The sequence below is a fragment of the Mastomys coucha genome, unplaced genomic scaffold, assembly GCF_008632895.1.
Source record: "Mastomys coucha isolate ucsf_1 unplaced genomic scaffold, UCSF_Mcou_1 pScaffold22, whole genome shotgun sequence".
NCBI lineage: Eukaryota > Metazoa > Chordata > Mammalia > Rodentia > Muridae > Mastomys > Mastomys coucha.
The window spans coordinates 154,223,175-154,241,993 of record NW_022196905.1 but is presented as its reverse complement, the minus strand read 5'-3'; the positions used below and the strand labels follow the sequence as shown (position 1 = coordinate 154,241,993).

The 18,819-nt window shown below is 46.4% G+C and overlaps 1 protein-coding gene across 1 annotated transcript in view; it reads left to right on the top strand.

Moving 5' to 3' along the window:
• Irs2 (insulin receptor substrate 2) overlaps positions 1-15,290 on the top strand; it is a 23,439-nt gene extending 8,149 nt beyond the window's left edge. Inside the window, exon 2 of the mRNA XM_031339024.1 lies at positions 12,960-15,290. Coding sequence (XP_031194884.1) covers positions 12,960-12,964 — 5 coding nt within the window. The 3' untranslated portion in view covers positions 12,965-15,290. The remainder of the gene's footprint in view (positions 1-12,959) is intronic.
• Positions 15,291-18,819: the final 3,529 nt, after the last annotated feature.

The window sequence follows — 18,819 nt, the reverse complement described above, 5'->3', positions numbered from 1 at the left end:
GGTGCTGTGTGTGTCACTCCTGAAGTTTTGATTTCAGCACTGTGCTGTCTGTCTGTAGGGTAGGAGAGTGCTGGATCCTTGCTCTTCACCCCTCCCCCGAAAAGAGCAATTTTAATAGCAGTAGCTGGACATAAAGGCGTTCTGTTAGAACCCTACTAACAGCTTTTCTTTGGAAGCATATTCTAAGAGCTAGGTAACTTTGCTATCAGATTTGGCAAGCAAGCCGCCTTTTTGTTTTGTTTTAGGAGGGGGACCTTGGATAGTACAGAATTGAATGTTCTCTGTTCACCTTGGAAACAAGGGAAAATGTAACTTTATTCTATTACCCACATTGCCAAGTAGGGTGAGGGCCACTATGACTCAGGGGAGAGGAACCCCAGTTGTGGTAGGGATGGACTCTCTGTGACCATCTCTAGACAAGCATGAATAGAGTGTATGGTTTAATGCAGGATGTACCAAGCATTTTAATGTTGCCATTTTAGTACACATTTTCTGCATCCCCACAGTGAATGGCTACAAAGGTTGTGTACCTTATCTAGCTATGGTTTCTGTGGCAGCAATGCTTTCCAGATATGAGCAGAGTGCTCTGTATTCATTTTAGTGTTCTGATTGCATCAGTCAGGACTGCAGCAGGGAGGGGAGGGGGTAGTTGAGGTGGATAGCAGAAGGGAAGGGGTAGGCGTTTCTGGAGGGAGATGCTGATGTCAGTGGTGGCCACTGGTCTTTGAGTGTCTTTTAGGGGTCGTTTCCTCGGCTCGTACTGAGGGTGCCCTGAAGGAACACATGCAGAAGAAGGTCGGACTAGACGCGGAAGCAAGCTGCGCTCAGGAGCTGCCTGTTAGGTGCAGAATGTGCCAGACACTTCTGAGCTTGGCAGCCTTACTTCTTAATTTAATTCATTGTGTTAAAATGCTGAAATAGAGTTGGTTTAAAATGTACAGGCAGTGTGTGGATGATAAAGCAGTTCATTTAATAATTGCAATTTCTTTTCCTGTTAAACTAGAAAAAAAAAATCTGTTTTACCCAGTCATAGTTATTTGTCCAAAACACATGCTAAACAGAGCAGGCAAATGATTTAAGCCCTATTCCACTTTCTTGCGTGTGGCATTTATGCAATGATATTTGCAAAATATTTCTTATTTCTAGTGCATTTACAGAAATAGGATCAAACATTTTGACCCATGATATATCTTAAAGATAAACCGTTACATGGACTTGGTACCAAGCCTTTTAATATTTATTTTAAAAAGTATCAGATTTTCCAGAAACACATGTTTAGAACTGATATTTGTGTTTATTTTCCCGTACTGTTTTTTTTCCAAAACCAATCTTTTTTTATTTCTTTCTAATTGAGACCAAATGCTAACATATTTTCTGAGCACATTCAGTCTTTTTTAAAAAGATTTATTTGTTATTATAAATGAGTACACATAGGGTATCAGATTTCATTATGGGTGGTTGTGAGCCACCATGCGGTTCCTGGGATTTGAACTCCCGACCTTTGGAAGAGCAGTCAGTGCTCTTACCCACTGAGCCATCTCACCAGCCCCCACATTCAGTCTTTATACAGTCACTTCAAACAATATTAGTCCTCTACTCTCTTATCTATAAAGAGTTAGTACAGGTTCTTAGTGATTTACCATGATATTTAAGCTTCAGGTTTTTTTTTTAATGTATAAATGTAAGGTCTATAGTTCACCCTAGTGTACAATTTTCATTATCTCTTCAAAAGCCATATGTTGGCATTAGGGGTGACCCGGCTTTTTGGTGTGATCATAGAACAGTGTTTAATATTCATTATTATAACACAATTTCTCTACTCACTCTGTGGACTTAACTTGGGCCATTTTGGGGGACCAAAGTATATTATCAACAATCCAGAAACAAGCTGAACACAAGATGATGCTGAACGAATTCTACTCATGGTGTGTGATGAAAAATGAAACAGAGATCGTAAGCAAAGCTGAAAGGAGATGTCCCAGGGCAGAAGTGGGTGGGGTTCAAAGTCGTTTCTTTGTAGTGTTTATTTCTCTAAGTGTAACATCACATGGCATACATTTTGCAATGTCTGCAGAATCAGCTTTTATAGGTGTGAATGTTTTACCTGCATTTATGTCTGTACACCACATTTGTGCCTGTTGACCATGGAGGCCAGAAGGAGTCATCAGAGCCCAAGGAGCTAGATTTCCTGAGGGTTGTTTGCTGCTTTGAGGGTGCTGGGAACTCAACCCAGGTTTTCCCAGAGGAGCAGCAAGTGTTCTTCATAGCTAAGCTGGCATTCCAACCCAGACTCCGGTCTTTAGAGAGCCTGCTGGTCAGAGAGGCCAGGTAACCTCTCCAAGGTCCTTAAGAAAATAGGAGGGGCGGTCTTGTCCTCTTAGGTCCTAACCCTGGCTCTTTACGTTGGGTTATAAGCATGGACAAAAAACACTCCACCTCAGCGTTTCCCGCTGACCCTGTATCTCTTGTTTCGCTCGTGCAGCAGTGAGTTTCCACCCTGTTTTCCTCCTTAGGATATTCATAGTGAAATGGAAACAGTTAAGGAAGAAGACAGGACACTGTGGGCAGCCCCATTTCCTTAGTTATTTTAGCCAGTTTCCAGCTGTCAAGTTTAAGAACTTCGCTGTGTTCATGTCCCAACCCACCCCCCTTTTTGTATAAGTCCCTTTTGTCCGTGGATTTTCAAACGTCTCTTCTGGTGGTAACTTGTGGTCCAGCCTTGCCCCTGGTCCTCTGGAGGTCTCCTGAGTGAAATGTTCTGTTCCTCTGGCAGTCTTTACATTTCAGTGAAGGCCACGAGAGGTGGTACTTGATATAAAATTTTGCCTCCACATACCTTAAGCCCATTCAGCTCTGTGTGGGAACAGTACTGGGTGCAGGGTAGGACCCGGAGCTGGGGACCACTGCCTCAGCAGTGTGCCTGCAGGCTGGTCAGATGCAATTTGGGTAGAGCAGTCATTAAATAGCATCAGGAGAGCATTGGAGACGGTGGTCCAGAAGTTGGCACACCCCGGGTGGTCATCTGAGTTCTGTGCCTGTTTCCCGAGGTCAGCTCTCTCCACTGGGACAGCTGAACGCATGCTGCAGAGCCCACTAGCCTCTGCCCCAACCCCCATTGTTATACTGTGTAAGGAACTGCTTGGGTGTAGACAAAGCGCGTGTTTGAGGTAGAAAAGCAAAGTGCACATTGAGAAGATCTCTCACACAAAAGGTGGAGGAGAGTGGGGATGTTATAAGGAGGACACGTTGTGTAGGCTAGCCCATCATGAAGGCTGAGACCACCTGACGATGCCGAAACCTATGCTCTTCCAGAACAGAGCCAGCCCTGCTTACCTGTGATACCCGCTGAGCTGAGATTCTCACCTTTCTGTGTCTTTATCCTACGCGTGGAATATCATACACCCCTCACAACCCACTAGCAGCTTCCAAAGACATGAGTCAACTCAGTTAATGATGAGTAGATTTGGAAACTCACCAATTTAGAATTAGCCCCAGGACCAGTTCGTAGGTAGTCAGCTGTTGCAGGGTGGTTATCTTCCCAGGACCAAGCATCCCACAGGGTCTTATTGTTGTTAAAGTCCTTAAAAAAAAGTTGTGGGGAAGATTTAGCTGGATTCTTGCATAATGACAAATGGGTTTCATTCAACTTGAATTGGACAAAAGCTGCTCCTTTTGGAGGTAGTGTGATTATAAGAGAATACTTAGGCAGACACACCAAGAGTTCATTAGATGCTCACAGTTAAAGCAGCATGTGCCCAGAGCTGACAGAGAGACTTCCAGTCATGCTAGAACCAAGGCAGCTTCTCCAGATTCAGGAGAGCGTCAGGTTCAAAGTTCACCATCTTGCCGTCATAGATCTGCTGAGCACTTTCTAGAAATGGTGAACATTCTGGAAGAGTGAACTCTTGACCAGTCTTGGCCACTGTGTCTGTTATTGAAGAAGCAAAACGAGGCGACGTCCTCAAAGCATTGAGAGGGAGAATGGGTAAGAGGGTACGTCTGGGACCACAGGTCCATCTTGGGGCACTGACTTGTGTGTTGTTGCAGAGAGAGGAGGAATTTGGGTGGGCGGGGTGCTGTGTACTTGAGCAGCCCCTGGTGAGGTGTGGCTCCCTTCGTCCTTATCTCTGTTCTGGGTCTTCAGGGTGGTCCTCGGTGTTCCTTGCTTGAAGGGACAGATGGCATCTGCAGGATGGCTTGCCCTAGTGTTCAGGGGTGATTGTCTTTATGGGAGTGGGGGGGCTGCCCTGGGAGGCTCTGCTGTTCCTGGAATTAAAAGTGACTGTAAGTCAAGAACAGCAACTTATCTCTGCTTTCAGCTTTGGAGGGGGATGAGATAGATTAGGCGGAATCAGCGGGCCTCTGAGCCAACATCACACACACACACTGGAGGGGGGTTTGGGGGACTAACACATCAGGCTTTTGCTCTCTTTTTAAAGGTTACTTTGTGGGCTTCTATGAGAAGGCAGTGTTTTTTCACCAAAGTTGCTTCTGGATGTAAAACCTAGGAACCCCACTTTCTGGTGTGCTGGGAAGCCCCTCTCGATATCACATAAAAGTCTTTTCCAAGTATGGTGTGTGTGGATTTCCCCAGGCGAGACGTGTGCCTCTCTGCAATTGAGTGCATTCTAGAAAGCCACTTGTCACTGCTGTGACCTTGCTGTCCTATGCCTTCCTAGTTGTGAGCGAAGCAGAGGGAAGCTCTTCTCTCCTCCCCCCGCACCCCCAGGGGAGTTAGGCCACTCTGGGCTACTGCTCTGCCTTCTGCCTTGTTCAGAATCTCAGCTACCCCTGGCAGATGAGGATGGTGCAGTGGGTGAGGGGGAGTCATAGAAATAGACTCAGATGACTCCACTAAAATTTAAAAGTTTGCAAAGGATGGTTTGGAGGCTCAGAACATTAAGCAGGACTGGCCACGGTGTGGATTCGAGATCTTGGATGAGGTGCTGGTTTTGTGTGACAAGGACAGGAGTGGTCTAAGTTTGGTACTGAGCAGGTATGGCAGAAACACCTGGAAAGGAGAGTCTGCTGGTCTTTGGGTGCTGTTTCAGGTGTGGAGGTGTGGCTTGCTTGGGGAAGTTCCTTCCCGTGAGTGTGAGTGCAGGGCTGAGGCCGAGGCTGGGCAGTGTGTGCACACAGGACCTTGGAAATCTTCCGGTCTGTCAGTGTGCAGAACACTTGTGACAGATGCCTCCAGCCAGCAGCATGCATGGTTTTAGAAGCTCCATGGTGTTTGGAGCCAGTTCAGCCTCACTCTGCTAAATCTTAACAAGTTACTATGGAGGCAGTCAGTGCTTTAGAGAACTGTCTGTCCTGACAAGTTAGGAGTGAGGTTCATCCTTCCATGTCTCCATGGCTCGTTACTCCTTCCAGAAGTCAAAGCACGACTTGCTGCTTTCCAAGGGAAATCGAGGAAAAGTTATTTTCCATGATTCATGTAGACCACGAATCCCATGTGTGCACATGGAAAATTCATCATAGCCAGATAGTCTTCTAAGATAGTATTCTGAGGGCCCTCTCTTGAAAGAGGCACTCTTGCCTTGACTCACCTCTGCCTCCATCCCTTCCTTCATCGTTTAATGTCTTCTGACCATGAAATGGGGACTTTCTCTGCAGACCTTCCTTCCTAGTGGCCATGCCTAGTTGCTGCTGGGTTTCATCCCATACCCCTCCCGGCTGCTGCAGAGGGCTTGGGAGAAGACAGAAGTTCACAGGATGTCTGCTGGCTTCCTGATTGATCAACAGGTCTCTGGCTTCTGCCCCTGGGGCTGAATGACAAGAGCAGGTGACACATCCTTGCTTTGGGTCTAGCTATGGGGGGGGGGACTGGAAGGGCTGGGGAGAGTGGCCCTGTCTACTGTCTTCAGTCCAACATTTCATCCTCTGTCACAAGGAGCCTTGGCCCTGGCTCTGACCTAGGCATCCTGGGCCTGAGTACTGTAGTGTGGGTGGCTGGTAGAGGCCCTGCTCAAGCTGAAGTAGTCTTTCTGGACATGTGGTACATAGGGACTTGAGTGGTTTGGTCACCTACGAGGTAAGCCAGCACTGCCCGAGTCCATGTGGATCATGTGGAATTAGCTGAACTGTGCCTTCAGGAGCTGGAGCAGGCAGGGCAGCCCCTGTGGTGGCTGAATGCTGTGCCACATTGTAGTATACAGTGGGCTTGGGCTTGATTTGAGTGGGTCAGGGAGGGAGTTCCCTTCCTCAGCCCCTTGTCAGACTTCAGCTGGGTGGGCCCTTTTTGCTGGCATCCGATGCCCTGCAGCTTCTCATGCCTCCCAGCAGTCCCTCTGCTGCTGCTCCTGATGCACCGTAGGAGGGGGAGGGGCTGTGGCAGCAAGTACCCTATGCCCTACCTTCCGCTGTGACTCCCCAAACAGCCTGAGGAGCCAGCAGCCTCCCTCGGCAGCTCAGGTGCGCAGGTCTGGAGAAGTCTTTGTAGTTCAAAACATGGCGTGTGGCTGCCTGCCTGCATGACTGTATAAACTCAGAGAAGCGAAGGAGTCTGACCACAGAGCGTGAGTCATGCCACAAGCATGCGCTTCGGATGTAAAAATCAATATTCATGTATGTTTTGTTTATGGACGTTATGGTTTCTATAGAACATCTCCTTTGATGGTTTCACTGTGATACTTCTGGAGGTGTGGGTGAGCTGGGGAGAGATGATCCCCGTCTTCAGGAGTGGGCATGACTGACTTAGCTGAGAGATCACCTAGTCGATGGGGGCCTTGATCATGCCTTCCACACGTGCATCTCATTGAAGCATGGGAAGCTCTGTGGGTTTCAGGGTACAGGGGTGGCTGCAGAGAATGACTCTGTGCCCCCCAGGGAGTGGCAGCGTAGGAGAGGTGGCTTGTGGGGGTACAAGCTGGGGCAGAGGCCCTGCTGAACTCTCCATTTTAGTTCCTTGTTGCTATAACAAAACACCTGACAAAAGCAACTCAGTAGGGTTTATTTTGACTCCAAGTTTGAAAGTACATTCCATCATGGTGGGAAGGCATGGCGGCAGGAGCTTGAGGCAGAAGGTCACATTGTATCCTCGATCAGGAAACAGGACGAGGTGAACAGTGCTGCTCAGCTCAGTTTCCCCCATTTTACTCAGTCCAAGATTCTAACCTACAGGATGGTGTCACCCACAGTAGGCAGGTGTGTCTTCCCCAGCTCTGTTAACCAGAGGTTTGTCCCCTGGGCAAGTAGTTATAGATCCTGTCAAGTTGACAATCAGTATTAGCCGTCATAGCTCCCAAGTAGATTGGCCATCAGCTGAAGGGAAAGCATGTGAATATCCTCTGAATACTTATGCTACTTTTCCATAATTTGACAAGAAAAAATAGGTTTTATAACTCCAGTTGTAAGCATTTTTATAGTGTACATAAAACATAGTTTTATGCAGTGTAAGTCATCATACAAAAAATGTCCTAGACCTGAGAGTAAAGAATGAGACTTCTTGGAGGATACTTGTAATTTTAATGCTAGTCCTTGTACCAATTATTCCCATTAGGGTAGAAGTGAAGCCCTTGAAGTCACATTTTCAAATGATCCAAGATTTGGTCTGATTATGAATTGCAGGTGTGGTGCGTATCAGATTCTCTTTGTGAAGCTGAGTATCAGCAAAGCTTGCATTTAGTAGTGATCAGATGGATTCTGAGCTGTGCTGTGCATTAAGAAGCCGGAGGATCATTCTAAAGAGTGCTGGCTTCACAGTCGCTCTTATGACTCGCAGGGTCTGTAAGAGGATAGCGTGGCCTTTAGCAGATGGTGTTGCATTTCTGAAGTGCGTAAGCTTGCAGATAATTTCCAGGGGTATCAGTTAGTCTCAGGTGTAACACGCAGGTGGAAAACATGGGGTGGTGTTTTGACGAATGTTCGCGTCTTCTCTTCGGCTCCTTGCCCGTGGGATCATCCACCTTGAAGGGTTGGCAGACTGGTTCTGTGAAGGATTGGGCAGTGAAGGTTCATGCTTGGTTACTATAGCTACTCAGCTGTGCTTGGTGGAAACAGCTGAACTATGAGGATGACAGTGGCTGTGACCCACGGAGACGGCTGGCCTCTGTTGGGCACCCCAATCATCTGAGCTGGAAGTATTCTCCTTTCTGAGTATCAGACCACTTCCAGGTTTTTTGTTTCCTTCTGGAGGTTGTGTTTCTCTTTTCTGCTCCAAGAAGTGGCATAAGCTGTAAGGTTGTTTTGTTTTATTTTGTTTTGTTTTACTTCGTTGAGCTTACGTTGACTAAGGATCATTGTCCTGAATGCAGAGGACATGAAGGCCAGAAGGACATGATCTCCTGCAGTCTGGCAGGCAAGCTAGTTTCCCAAGGCATTATGAACATCACCTCGTCTCCCTCATTAAAAGGGATCAGATACCAGCATAGTATTTAATGTCCTTTGAAGAGAGTTCTATAAAAAGCCAGTGAAAAAGTTTGCATGATCTCATACATAGAATATTAAAAAACAACAAAAACCCTTAGGTTAAATGTACAGAGAGTTCAGTAAAACTGGTTGTCAGGTGACTGGGTAAGGTGTGGGGAGGAAAGAAAAAGAGGGGACAGACACAAAGAAACTAGCACATAGGACAGATGGCTCTGTGGAAGTCTACAAGGTGTGACAATTACATTAGGGATATTTTGTTGCCATCTTAAAAAAAACCAGTAACCTTTATCTGCTCTTGCTACCAAAGTGCAAGTAGAGAAGGTGACAGGAGGGAACTGGTTAATCCACTCCTGGTGACCTTTCTACTATGTAAATATAGAACCCACCCCACCCCCCCAACATCCTGTTGTAACACTCAAATATGCACAGCACAAAACAACACAAAACAAATGGTGGAAACCAGAGAGGAGACTGGGCTTAAGTGGACTGCTCTGATTCCCTCATTCCCACTGGGTCCCTAAATGTCTTTGCTGAAGCCAGAGGGAGCAGGGAGCATCCCTTTAGACAACACTAGGAGGGAGCTGTCCCACCCCTGCACAGCCCCACTGGGGAGGCCCTCTTCCTTCTGGCTTTTTCCCCTGGTTTTAACCTGGGATTAGAATGTCCTGGTTTGAGAGAAAGGTTCCCCTAGGATACAGAAGACTCTGGAGGATGGGGAAGGTTGGGCTCGAGGGTGAAAACAGCTTGATCCCCGGCGTTGGATCTGCACCTGCAGGCACCTGGGGGTTCCCAGTAAGGGAGAGGCTACTTCGATGCTCACATTGGGAAACAGCCATTGAAACATTGGCTTCTAAAAGCCTGGAGGCTGAGTTGGCAAGTTCCCATGGGCAAAGCTTTGGGTGTGTAGAGGAAGTTTGAAGTGAGGCACTTGCTTCACAGGCTGGGAGGCCTCTGAGCACAAGGTGGCTGGGCCATGAGGAGGCCTCCTTCCTTGAAGGCCTGAGCAAAGGGCAGACGCCTATTACTGGCTTCAGCCCTGAGAAAGCTACATCGTTTCTTCAACACGTCTGGGACTGATTGTGTCATTAGCAAGTTACAACTTGAAGGTAGGGAGTTTGTTTAATAACAAGCATTCAAAACGAAAGGATTTTAATTGTCAGTGGAAGTGTGAGCTCCCGTAAAAGGAAGTCACAGGGAGCTTAAAGCATCAGTGTTTTCCTTTTCAATTATGCTTTTTTTTCCCAATTTAGATGAAAGGTTAAGTAACCGTTTTTCTTAGAATCTCTGGGTTTGTTATCACACCCAACCTTACATATTTTTTTTTCAAATGCTTTTAGCAAAGTAAGAAGATACTAAATTACCAGGCATATTTTTCTAGGAATTTCTCTTCCAACTGAAAAGCTTTCCCAACTTTGTTCTGCGTTTTTTGTTTTTTATTTTTTCTTTATTTTTCTTTCTTTCTTTTTTTTTTTAAAAAGCCTAAACTGGGCATTGAGATGGTCTTAAAGGATCTGGGGATTCGCCAAAGGGTTCATTTCTTCCTTAATTTGATTTGCTACTGGAGATACAAAATATGTGGCCTCTGGTTTTCTTTTGTCATGTAAATCAATATTCATCTAAATAGCACTAGTAATTCAGAGCTGTGAATATGTTAGCAGTCCACACCTGCTCCTCTCTGCAATTCACAGAGCCTCAGGGACTTGAATGAGGGAAGTCTATGTCAGGCTCTTTGTGGGAGAGAAGCCTTGCAGAAATCTAGAGACAGAACCTGGCCTTCCCCGGGCAGAGCTGCCACGACCCAAGTGTATGCCCTGGACCCTGACCATGTACAAACCCAGAGTCTCGAGACATCCCAGGAGAAGGAAGGGTATGAGTTGGCTTGGCTCAGATGCCCCTGGCGTGCCTGTCTGATTTCTTGCTAACAGGCTTTGAGTTTGGTGCTCAACCTTTCGTGTAGTGGGACTTCACTGACTTGCTTCTGGTCCCATGTCCTATGAAGATCTTCTCTCTGGCTTGCAGGGATGTCTTCTTTCTCTCCTTCCTTCCCCTGTCCCCTCTCTTCTTCCTCTGGGATCTGAGCAGAACTTTTAGAGATGGGTCATTCTACCACTGTGACTGGACAGGCAGCTCAGAATTTTCCTTAAGGCACATGCAGAGCAGAGTGGCCATAAATTAATCATCCCTGTGTTGCCTCTAGTGGATTTGACATAGGTAATGAATAAATAAATGTGTACTGGCATCTCATCCTTAGGAACTATAAATATTTAAGGATGAGCATGTCAGATTAGTAGCGTTAGAAAATATTTTCCTTCCTCATATTCAACATGAACCAGCCCAGCTCAATGACAGCCTTAAAAGTAAACAGAAAGGCATAGGGCATGCACATCCTAGTTCACAGGCATAGGGCATGCACATCCTAGTTCACAGGCATAGGGCATACACATCCTAGTTCACAGGCATAGGGCATACACATCCTAGTTCACAGGCATAGGGCATGCACATCCTAGTTCACAGGCATAGGGCATGCACATCCTAGTTCACAGGCATAGGGCATACACATCCTAGTTCACAGGCATAGGGCATACACATCCTAGTTTGTATCCAAGTCAGTTCTCAGCCCTGCTTCCTCTCTTGATGGATAGAAAAGGGCAGGGGCTCTGGTGGGAGCAGAAGCGTAATCTTTGGTGTTTCCCCCCACTCCTACCCCCCCACCCCATCCTCAGACCTGGGCCAGCCTTCTGAATGTGGCCCTCAGACACACATTCTGGCTATGGTAGGTCAGGGCTCTGGCCAACATACTCAACATAACTTTGCCACCTGTTCACACTGGAGAAAGGTATTTTGTACATTGGTATAAAGATAGCCAATCTTTCTGGTGGGCTGATAGGCCCAGATCCAGGGCTTTGAATTGGCCCACTCCAACATCCATCCCCATCATTGAACTGCTGGACCACATGAAGGAGCCGGTCCCACATATCCAAAACCACAGGATCTCAATGACCGGGGACAACATCAGAATATCCCAGAGGAGCCCCAGTGAGATTCCAGTATTGACAGAGTAGCAGAAGCCAGAGGCCCTGTACCAGACCAATGAGTCACTGCAGTGAACATTTGCAAACAAAGTGTGGAAAAAGGGTGTACTGTGGGACACACTGTGACACGCTACAGCTTCCACAATGAGATTTTTTCCCTCTCTGTTGGGGGGACAGGTACAAGGGGAGAGAGAGATGAGTGGGATTGGGGTTCATTGATGTGAAATCCACAAAGAACCAATAAAAAGTTGAAAAAGAAAAAGATAGCCAGCTTCAGCCTCAGGCCCTCCTTTTAAAGATAGAAAAACCGGAAGCTACTTACAGCAACCTCTCTCTGACCTACAGTACTGCTTTCCAGTTTCAAGTCTCTGTAGCGTTGGACCCTTCTGTGGTGGTGGGTCCACTGAAGCCCCCAGACTGCCCCTGATTCTGTTTCTGTAACACCTCCCTCCCCAGGATCACTTTCTGTGTATATTTATAGAGGTTCCCTTACCCTCTCCCTCCCCCTTTCCCTCTTTTCCCCCACACAAACTCCCCCCCCCCACATAGATTGAGGTTCAAGGGTCAAAGGTCAGAATTCAGTTGGGTGTTAGAGGTGTGTCTAGCCTTATACTGGAGATATTAGAGCTAAGAGGTTTGACCAGTTTAAGGCTCCGTGTGGCCTTGTGGCAGTCATCATAGGGGAGTGACTTGTAAGTTAAAAAGGAGGGGTCATCATGATGTGGCATTACGTCTGTGTGGTGCGTGCGCATGCATGTACACACACACACACACACACAGAGGGGAAGGGACTTTAAACATTAGGAACAGAGAGACCTCCTCCATTGAAGGGAGAAGCAGGTGTGGATGGTCACATGGTAGTCCTCCTGACCTTCATTCTGAAGGAGAGTTGGCAGCTTTTGGCACTGGGGGTGATGGGTGTACTCTAATTGGTGCTGAGAACTGTGTGGCAGCAGAGGTGTAGCTGCAGGAACTTTGGGGGGCAGTTATTTGAGACAGAGCCTCACCTTGTAGCTATGGCTGACCTGGAGCTCACTGGGTAGACCAAGCTGACCTCAACCCACAGGGATCCACCTCCCTCTGCCCAATGAGCGCTGGGATAAAGGTGTGGACCACCACACCCAGCTAAGGGTCTGTACTTTTAAGAAGAGTGGACTCCAGGTAGCTCTTCCCTGGAAGAGTCAGAGGTTACAACGGTAGTGTGGTGGCCCCTTGATGATGGGGAGAGCTGTAGTAGTTGTCATTCATCCTTCATGTTGGGGAGGCAGGCGGGTCTCTTGCAGCTGAACATGCACAGACAGTTGCTGGGAAGGCACAAACCCTTCACTAATCCTCTGTGCTGGAGTGCTTAGCAAAGTGTGTGTGTGTGTGTGTGTGTAGACTTTTCTCACTTGTGTGTACCCTGCTGCCCCAACTCCAGGGCAGCCACCTTGAGTTTACACCTCTGAGCGCCTCATTTCAGAGGACAGGTCCACAACCTGTCCGCAGGTCCATGGGTTACGGAGCTCCTTGTGGTTCCTGGAGCCTGGCTGACCAGTTTTCTGCTCTCTTTTTCAGAGTGAAGAGCTACAGGCTCCATCGCTGCCATGTTGAAAACTCTGAATCCATTCGAAGGAGATGCTTAGCATGTTTCCAACCAACGCTGCTGCTCACTTTCCTTTCAACGGGAGCAATTCTACATTTTGAGACTTCTGTGAATTAGATAAGGAACCAAGAGGCAGGTCCGCCTTTCAGCTGTCCCCACACACCTGCCCTCATCGCACGGTTTGCGTTGCATTTCATTTCCTTTGTAAACTAACGGGCTGATGGCGCACACTCCGGGAGATTGGAAGTTTCTGCCATCGGCCTCCATAAGTCCTGGCCATTGCTGTCATTTCTCTTGTTACTTTCATTTTGGCAAAGCAGATTAATCCCTCAGCATGCAAGGAGATACTATAATACACATGGAAGTGGTCAAATCTGGTATTTACTGGCTTACAGTCAAAACTACCACAGTCCTACCTCAGTTCAGGGTGAAGCCGGATTGCTTGGCAGGGTACAGGGCGCCTCTGCCCCAGGATCACATGCTGACCTCCGTCTCTCTGTTAAGTAGATGTGGACTCCAGTCCAGGTACCTGAAAGGTTTACCTATGCACAGAGGCTGCTGTGGGACTGACAATTCTCCATGGGATTGGACTTGAAGATGGATTAATCCTAATTATTCCTAAATGTGACTGGAGCAGCCTCCTTTTGGAGATCCTCAGCCGTACTTGGGGGTAGGGGTGGGGAAGGGTGGATCTCTTTGTATCTTTAACAGGCTTGCTTGTTGACTCCTCTCTGTAGATGTTCGTGTAAGTACTTCAGATTGCAGAACCGTTTTCTCCCCTCCACAAGCCTACTGTCTCTGAATCTTAGCTTGCCATCCTCAAACCAAAAACTCTCAGCATAGGCATGCTAGCAGCTCAAGGCTGGTTTGGGTTTCTGTTTTTTAAATATATTATCTCAGACACAATGTTACTTTTGTTGGTCAACAAGGTTGCCCTGAACAGGAGGGGAGGCATTCCAACCATTGAATGGCAAAAGAAGAAAACCATCTCCCTCCCTACACTTGCCTGTCAATGGTTCTTGACAGAGACTACCCTGGTTCTGTTGTCAGTGTTCTGGAAATGTCAGTGTTGTGGAATTGTTTCACATGTCACCGAGAAGGGCTGAGCTTGCCGGCAGAATCGCCATCACCTTGCTGCTCCTTCACAGGGCTGGAGGCCCTGCCTCCCTGACCCCCCACTTCCTAGTGCCTGTCTCCATAGTCCTGTAGAGGCCACACTAAGAACTCTTGGAAATGTGAGTTGCTGGTTTATTTTTTAATCGTTGTTTTGTTTTTGTTTGGGAGAATATATATATATATATATATACAAATATATAGATATATATCGCTATAGAATAATGCATTGGTAAGGTAAGAAGGGGCTTTTAGAGGATGACCAAAAAAATTCCATGTCTTAAAAAAATATATTTAATGGCAATGCAGCTGTCTTCCTGCTTCTGTTGCTGAGCTTGTAGAAGAAAGTTGTATTGCAAGACAAAGTTGAATGTAAATTGACCCCCACCCCCACCCTGCTCGAATTCTCAAGGTTTACCTTCCTGCAGTGACACATCTTAAGCAGTCCACGGTCCACAGAGCACTAGGGTGGAAGTCCGTTTTGGTGTGTGCTATACTTTACTAAGATGTTAGACGATCTCCTGAGATCTTACCCAGTGTTGACGAGGAACCTGCGCTGCATTGGCTGTGTGACTGAGTCCCCCAGGGACAACAGTAGGGCTGATCTGCTGACTGCAGCACATGGAGGCAGATCTGACACACCCTCCATGCAGGGAACGGTCACCACAGGACACAGATGGCACATGTCTCTGATGCAGCTGACATGAGCAAAAAGAGAAATGGAGAATACACTAAACCCCCCGCATCCTGCACATTTCAAGAAGAGCAGGCATAGGCAATATTTACATCCTTAATTTAGTTTACAGAATGGAACCAAAATGTGTAAGTGTTACGTTCGCCACACTTCATGCTGTATATTGGGTCTTTGTACATTTTGCTTGACTTAATCTTAAATTTAAACTATTTTTTTGCTATATAAACTTTAACAGTTATTAAACAGTGTTTTCTTTGGGTACACGTTTCCTGGATATCAAGATGTTAAATATATTTCTTGCTATTGTGTTTCAAAAAGAGACTCGCCCTCCCTGTTGTCTTCCGCTATACATGCTGTATATAGGGGTCACGTGATGCCGCTGAAGACAAGAATAAACTGGAGTAGTTTAGTATGCTGTATTTAGTCTGTATTGACCATGGATGCCCTCCTTAATAGCCATATGCAATAAAATAAAATACATTATTTATGAAATGAATACAGCTTGGAGGACCTTTTTCTGCACAGATAACCAGTCTAACTTAAAACAAGTCTCGTCCTGGATGCCTAGCATTAACAAGCACTGTGGAGTTTTTGGTTGGTTGGTTGGTTTGGTTTTGGTTTTAAGACAGCATTTCTCTCTACATAGTCCTAGGTATCGTGGAACACACTATGTAGACCAGGCTGCCCTCATACTCAAGTGCTGGGATTAAAGAGATATACCAGCACCTCTGGGCCCACGTAGATGCCTTTCTATTTTGATTTTATTCTAAACTGAAAATGCCTCTCCATCATAAAACTCAGTTTCTGACTAAAGCAACTTAAGGGGAAAAGTGTTTGCTTTGTCTCAGATGTGCAGAGTTGGGTGTACCAGGACCGGAAGGTCAGAGCATGTGCCTGAAGCAACAGGACACAGCGCACTGGACGCTCACACACACACACACACACTCACACACACACACACTCTCTCATTTTATTCTTTGTTTGTTTGCTTCTTGTTTTTTTAATTGTGTGTGTGTGTGTGTGTGTGTGTGTGTGTGAAGTATTTCACCTAAGGCCATTCTCAACAGAAAGTCTCAGAGCCTGCTACCTATGCCAGTGTATTCTCTCCAGACACATGAAGACACCATCATGGTGCAACTTAGGTGCAGAAGATATTGATGTTCATTGTTTTTATCACAGGCAGATTTGTCCCTGCTGGAAGTGACTTTGTATCAGGATATATGCTCTTTGTTCTATTTATCTCTTGCAGTTAGTTATTAATAAACTTTTCTGCAAGAAACTCTGTATTCTTTCACGTTAGACAACAGCCGGGAATAGGCACATGCTCTGTCCTCAAGTATTTTGCCAGCGTTACCCCATCACTTTCCTGTACTCAATCTGCTTAGATTTCTTGCTCTTAGAGTATTTTGTCCTTTCTGTTTAAATCATTGGTTCTCAACCTTCCTAATGCTACAGCCCTTTAATACAGTTCCTCATGTTATGGTGACCCCAAAACATAAAATTATTTTTGTTGCTACCTCATAACTGTAACTTTCCTACTATTATGACTCCTGATGTAAATACCTGGTGTGCAGGAAATCTGATATGTGACTCCAGTGAAAGGGCTCTATGACCCCCCCCCCAAGTTGAGAGCCTTTGGTGTGGGCTATTTATTTATTTATTTATTTTGTTTTTTTCTGGAGTTGGCTTCTCCTGCCTCCGTGCCTGTAGTGTTGGGGAGGTACTAGGCATGTGCACCACACTCAGCTCTGTGCCATGGCTGCTGTGGGTCACCCAGCATGAGTCTCAGTCCTGAGCATGCTATAACCAACTCAGAAGACTTGGAACTGCATAGTTCAGTGTCCGGTTCCTAATGTGAAAGGACATTCTTTTATCTTTGAGTTTGTTTTTAATGTTTTGGATTCCCTGCTTTAGGGACCATTTCCCTTATTTCTGCAAGCTTTGTCTATTGGATCCCTAAACTTTCCCATATTAGTTAGTGGTGCCTGTCAGCTAGGACTGCCATCTCTTACTGTTGTCCCTGTATATTTGTAAATGCTATACAATGTTGGTGCTCATCTTATCTTTGCTTTTTTTTTTTTTTTTTTTTTTTTTTTTTTTTTTTTTTTTTGGTTTTTCGAGACAGGGTTTCTCTGTGTAGCCCTGGCTGTCTTAGAATTCACGCTGTAGACCAGGCTGTCCTCAAACTCAGAAATCCACCTGCCTCTGCCTCCCAAGTGCTGGGATTAAAGGCGTGCGCCACCACTGCCAGGCAAGAGAGGACTCTTAATTGAAAGATTACATCAGCATGTGGGCATGTCTGTGGGGAATGGTATTGGTTTGATGTAGAAGGGCCTAGCCCATTGGGAATGACGTGATTACCTGGGCAGGTAGTCTGAATGAGAAAGCAAGCTAAATCTGATCTGCAAACCTCCATGGCTTCTGCTTCAGGCTCCTTCAGTGATGGGCTGTGTGACCTGGGGGTATGAGCCCTGATTCCCTTTTGTCCCCCAAGTTGCTTTGGTCACATAACATCGCGATGAAACCAGGACAGTCAGGATTCCGACCCCGCTACCTTAAGGACGGTTTCCTTTGTATTATTTCTTTTAACTAATTCAATTGTCTCTTATTTAGGCAATACTGGTAGTCTACTCCAGGACCTGGCACATGCTAGCTGAGGTTTCTGCCACTAAACTATATCTCTAGCCCTAATTTGACACTGAATGAAGTGATTGGATTAAACTGACAATATAACCTCTCCCTTTCCCGTCTTCACACTCAACTTTCACCTCTCACCCCAGGGCCCAGTGGTAGTAAAGTAACTCTTTATGTTAATATCACCAGATTTGAATCCCTTTACAACTCTGTGCTTTGCATAAAAATCATTTAACAACTGTACACTGCCCTAGTGTGTCAAAAACTTCTCACTCTACTCAGGAGTGAGTCAGGACAGGCAGGAGAGGCTGCAGCACTGTGCAGCCCCTGAGCCCAGGAGCTTAGCTTACCCATGGGAGAAGGTCTTGCTTCACAGTATTCCCAGAGGCCAACGTGGAAGGAAGACACCGTTATTAGCTACACGATCCCTGCATGGATGAGAATTGTGATGCATTGGCTGCTATGCTCGGGACCCCTGTCATTTCTGCTTGGTTTTCATTGGCCAATGTTGAGCCCATGGAGATGGTGTCAAAGGCATCAGGATGCAGCCATACCATGTGTCCAGAGGAGGGAAACTAGGCTGTTCCCAGGCAGCCGGTTTTAATGTCCACTTCACTGCGGATGGTCTTCAGTGCGGAGCTCACAACTCGCCATCCGTTCTAGCATCTCCATCTTCTGCGTTTGTATGTGAGAGCCATTGGGGGAGAAGGGATGGTGCACACAGAAGCTGGCAACACCATGTCCCTGTCACATGGTCAGTGCCAGAGACACTGCCTGCCCCACTACCATCTTAGACTTGGAAAACCTGACAAATCAAAAACCAGGGTAAACAGGTTCAACCCGTCCAGTGTCCTGCTAGTGAGCCAGAGGGTCAGAACTTAAAGCACACCATCTTGTCACTGTCATCCTGGATGGAGCACTGTGACACACAGTGGGTTTTTCTTTTTAAAGATTTTATTCATCATATATATATATATATATATATATATATATATATATATATATATGATGAGTACACTGTAGCTGTCATCCGACACACCAGAAGAGGGCATCAGATCCCATTACAGATGGTTGTGAACTACCATGTGGTTGCTAGGAATTGAACTTAGGACCTCTGGAAGAGCAGTCAGTGAGTGCTCTTAACCACTGAGCCATCTCTGTAGTCCACACAGTGCGTTTTGATTCAGCTGGTTTATGTTCTGCTGAAATACTCTATACTCAATAGCTTTTCTCTCTTTTCACCCCCTCCTTCCTTCCCTCCCTCCCTTCCCTCCCCTCCCCTCCTTCCCTCCCTCCCTCCCTCCCTCCCTTCTTTCTGTGTTTTGATAAAGGGTCTTCTGTAGCAAATGCTGGCTTCAGACTCACCCCACATTTCTGCTGTGCAGGGTGGG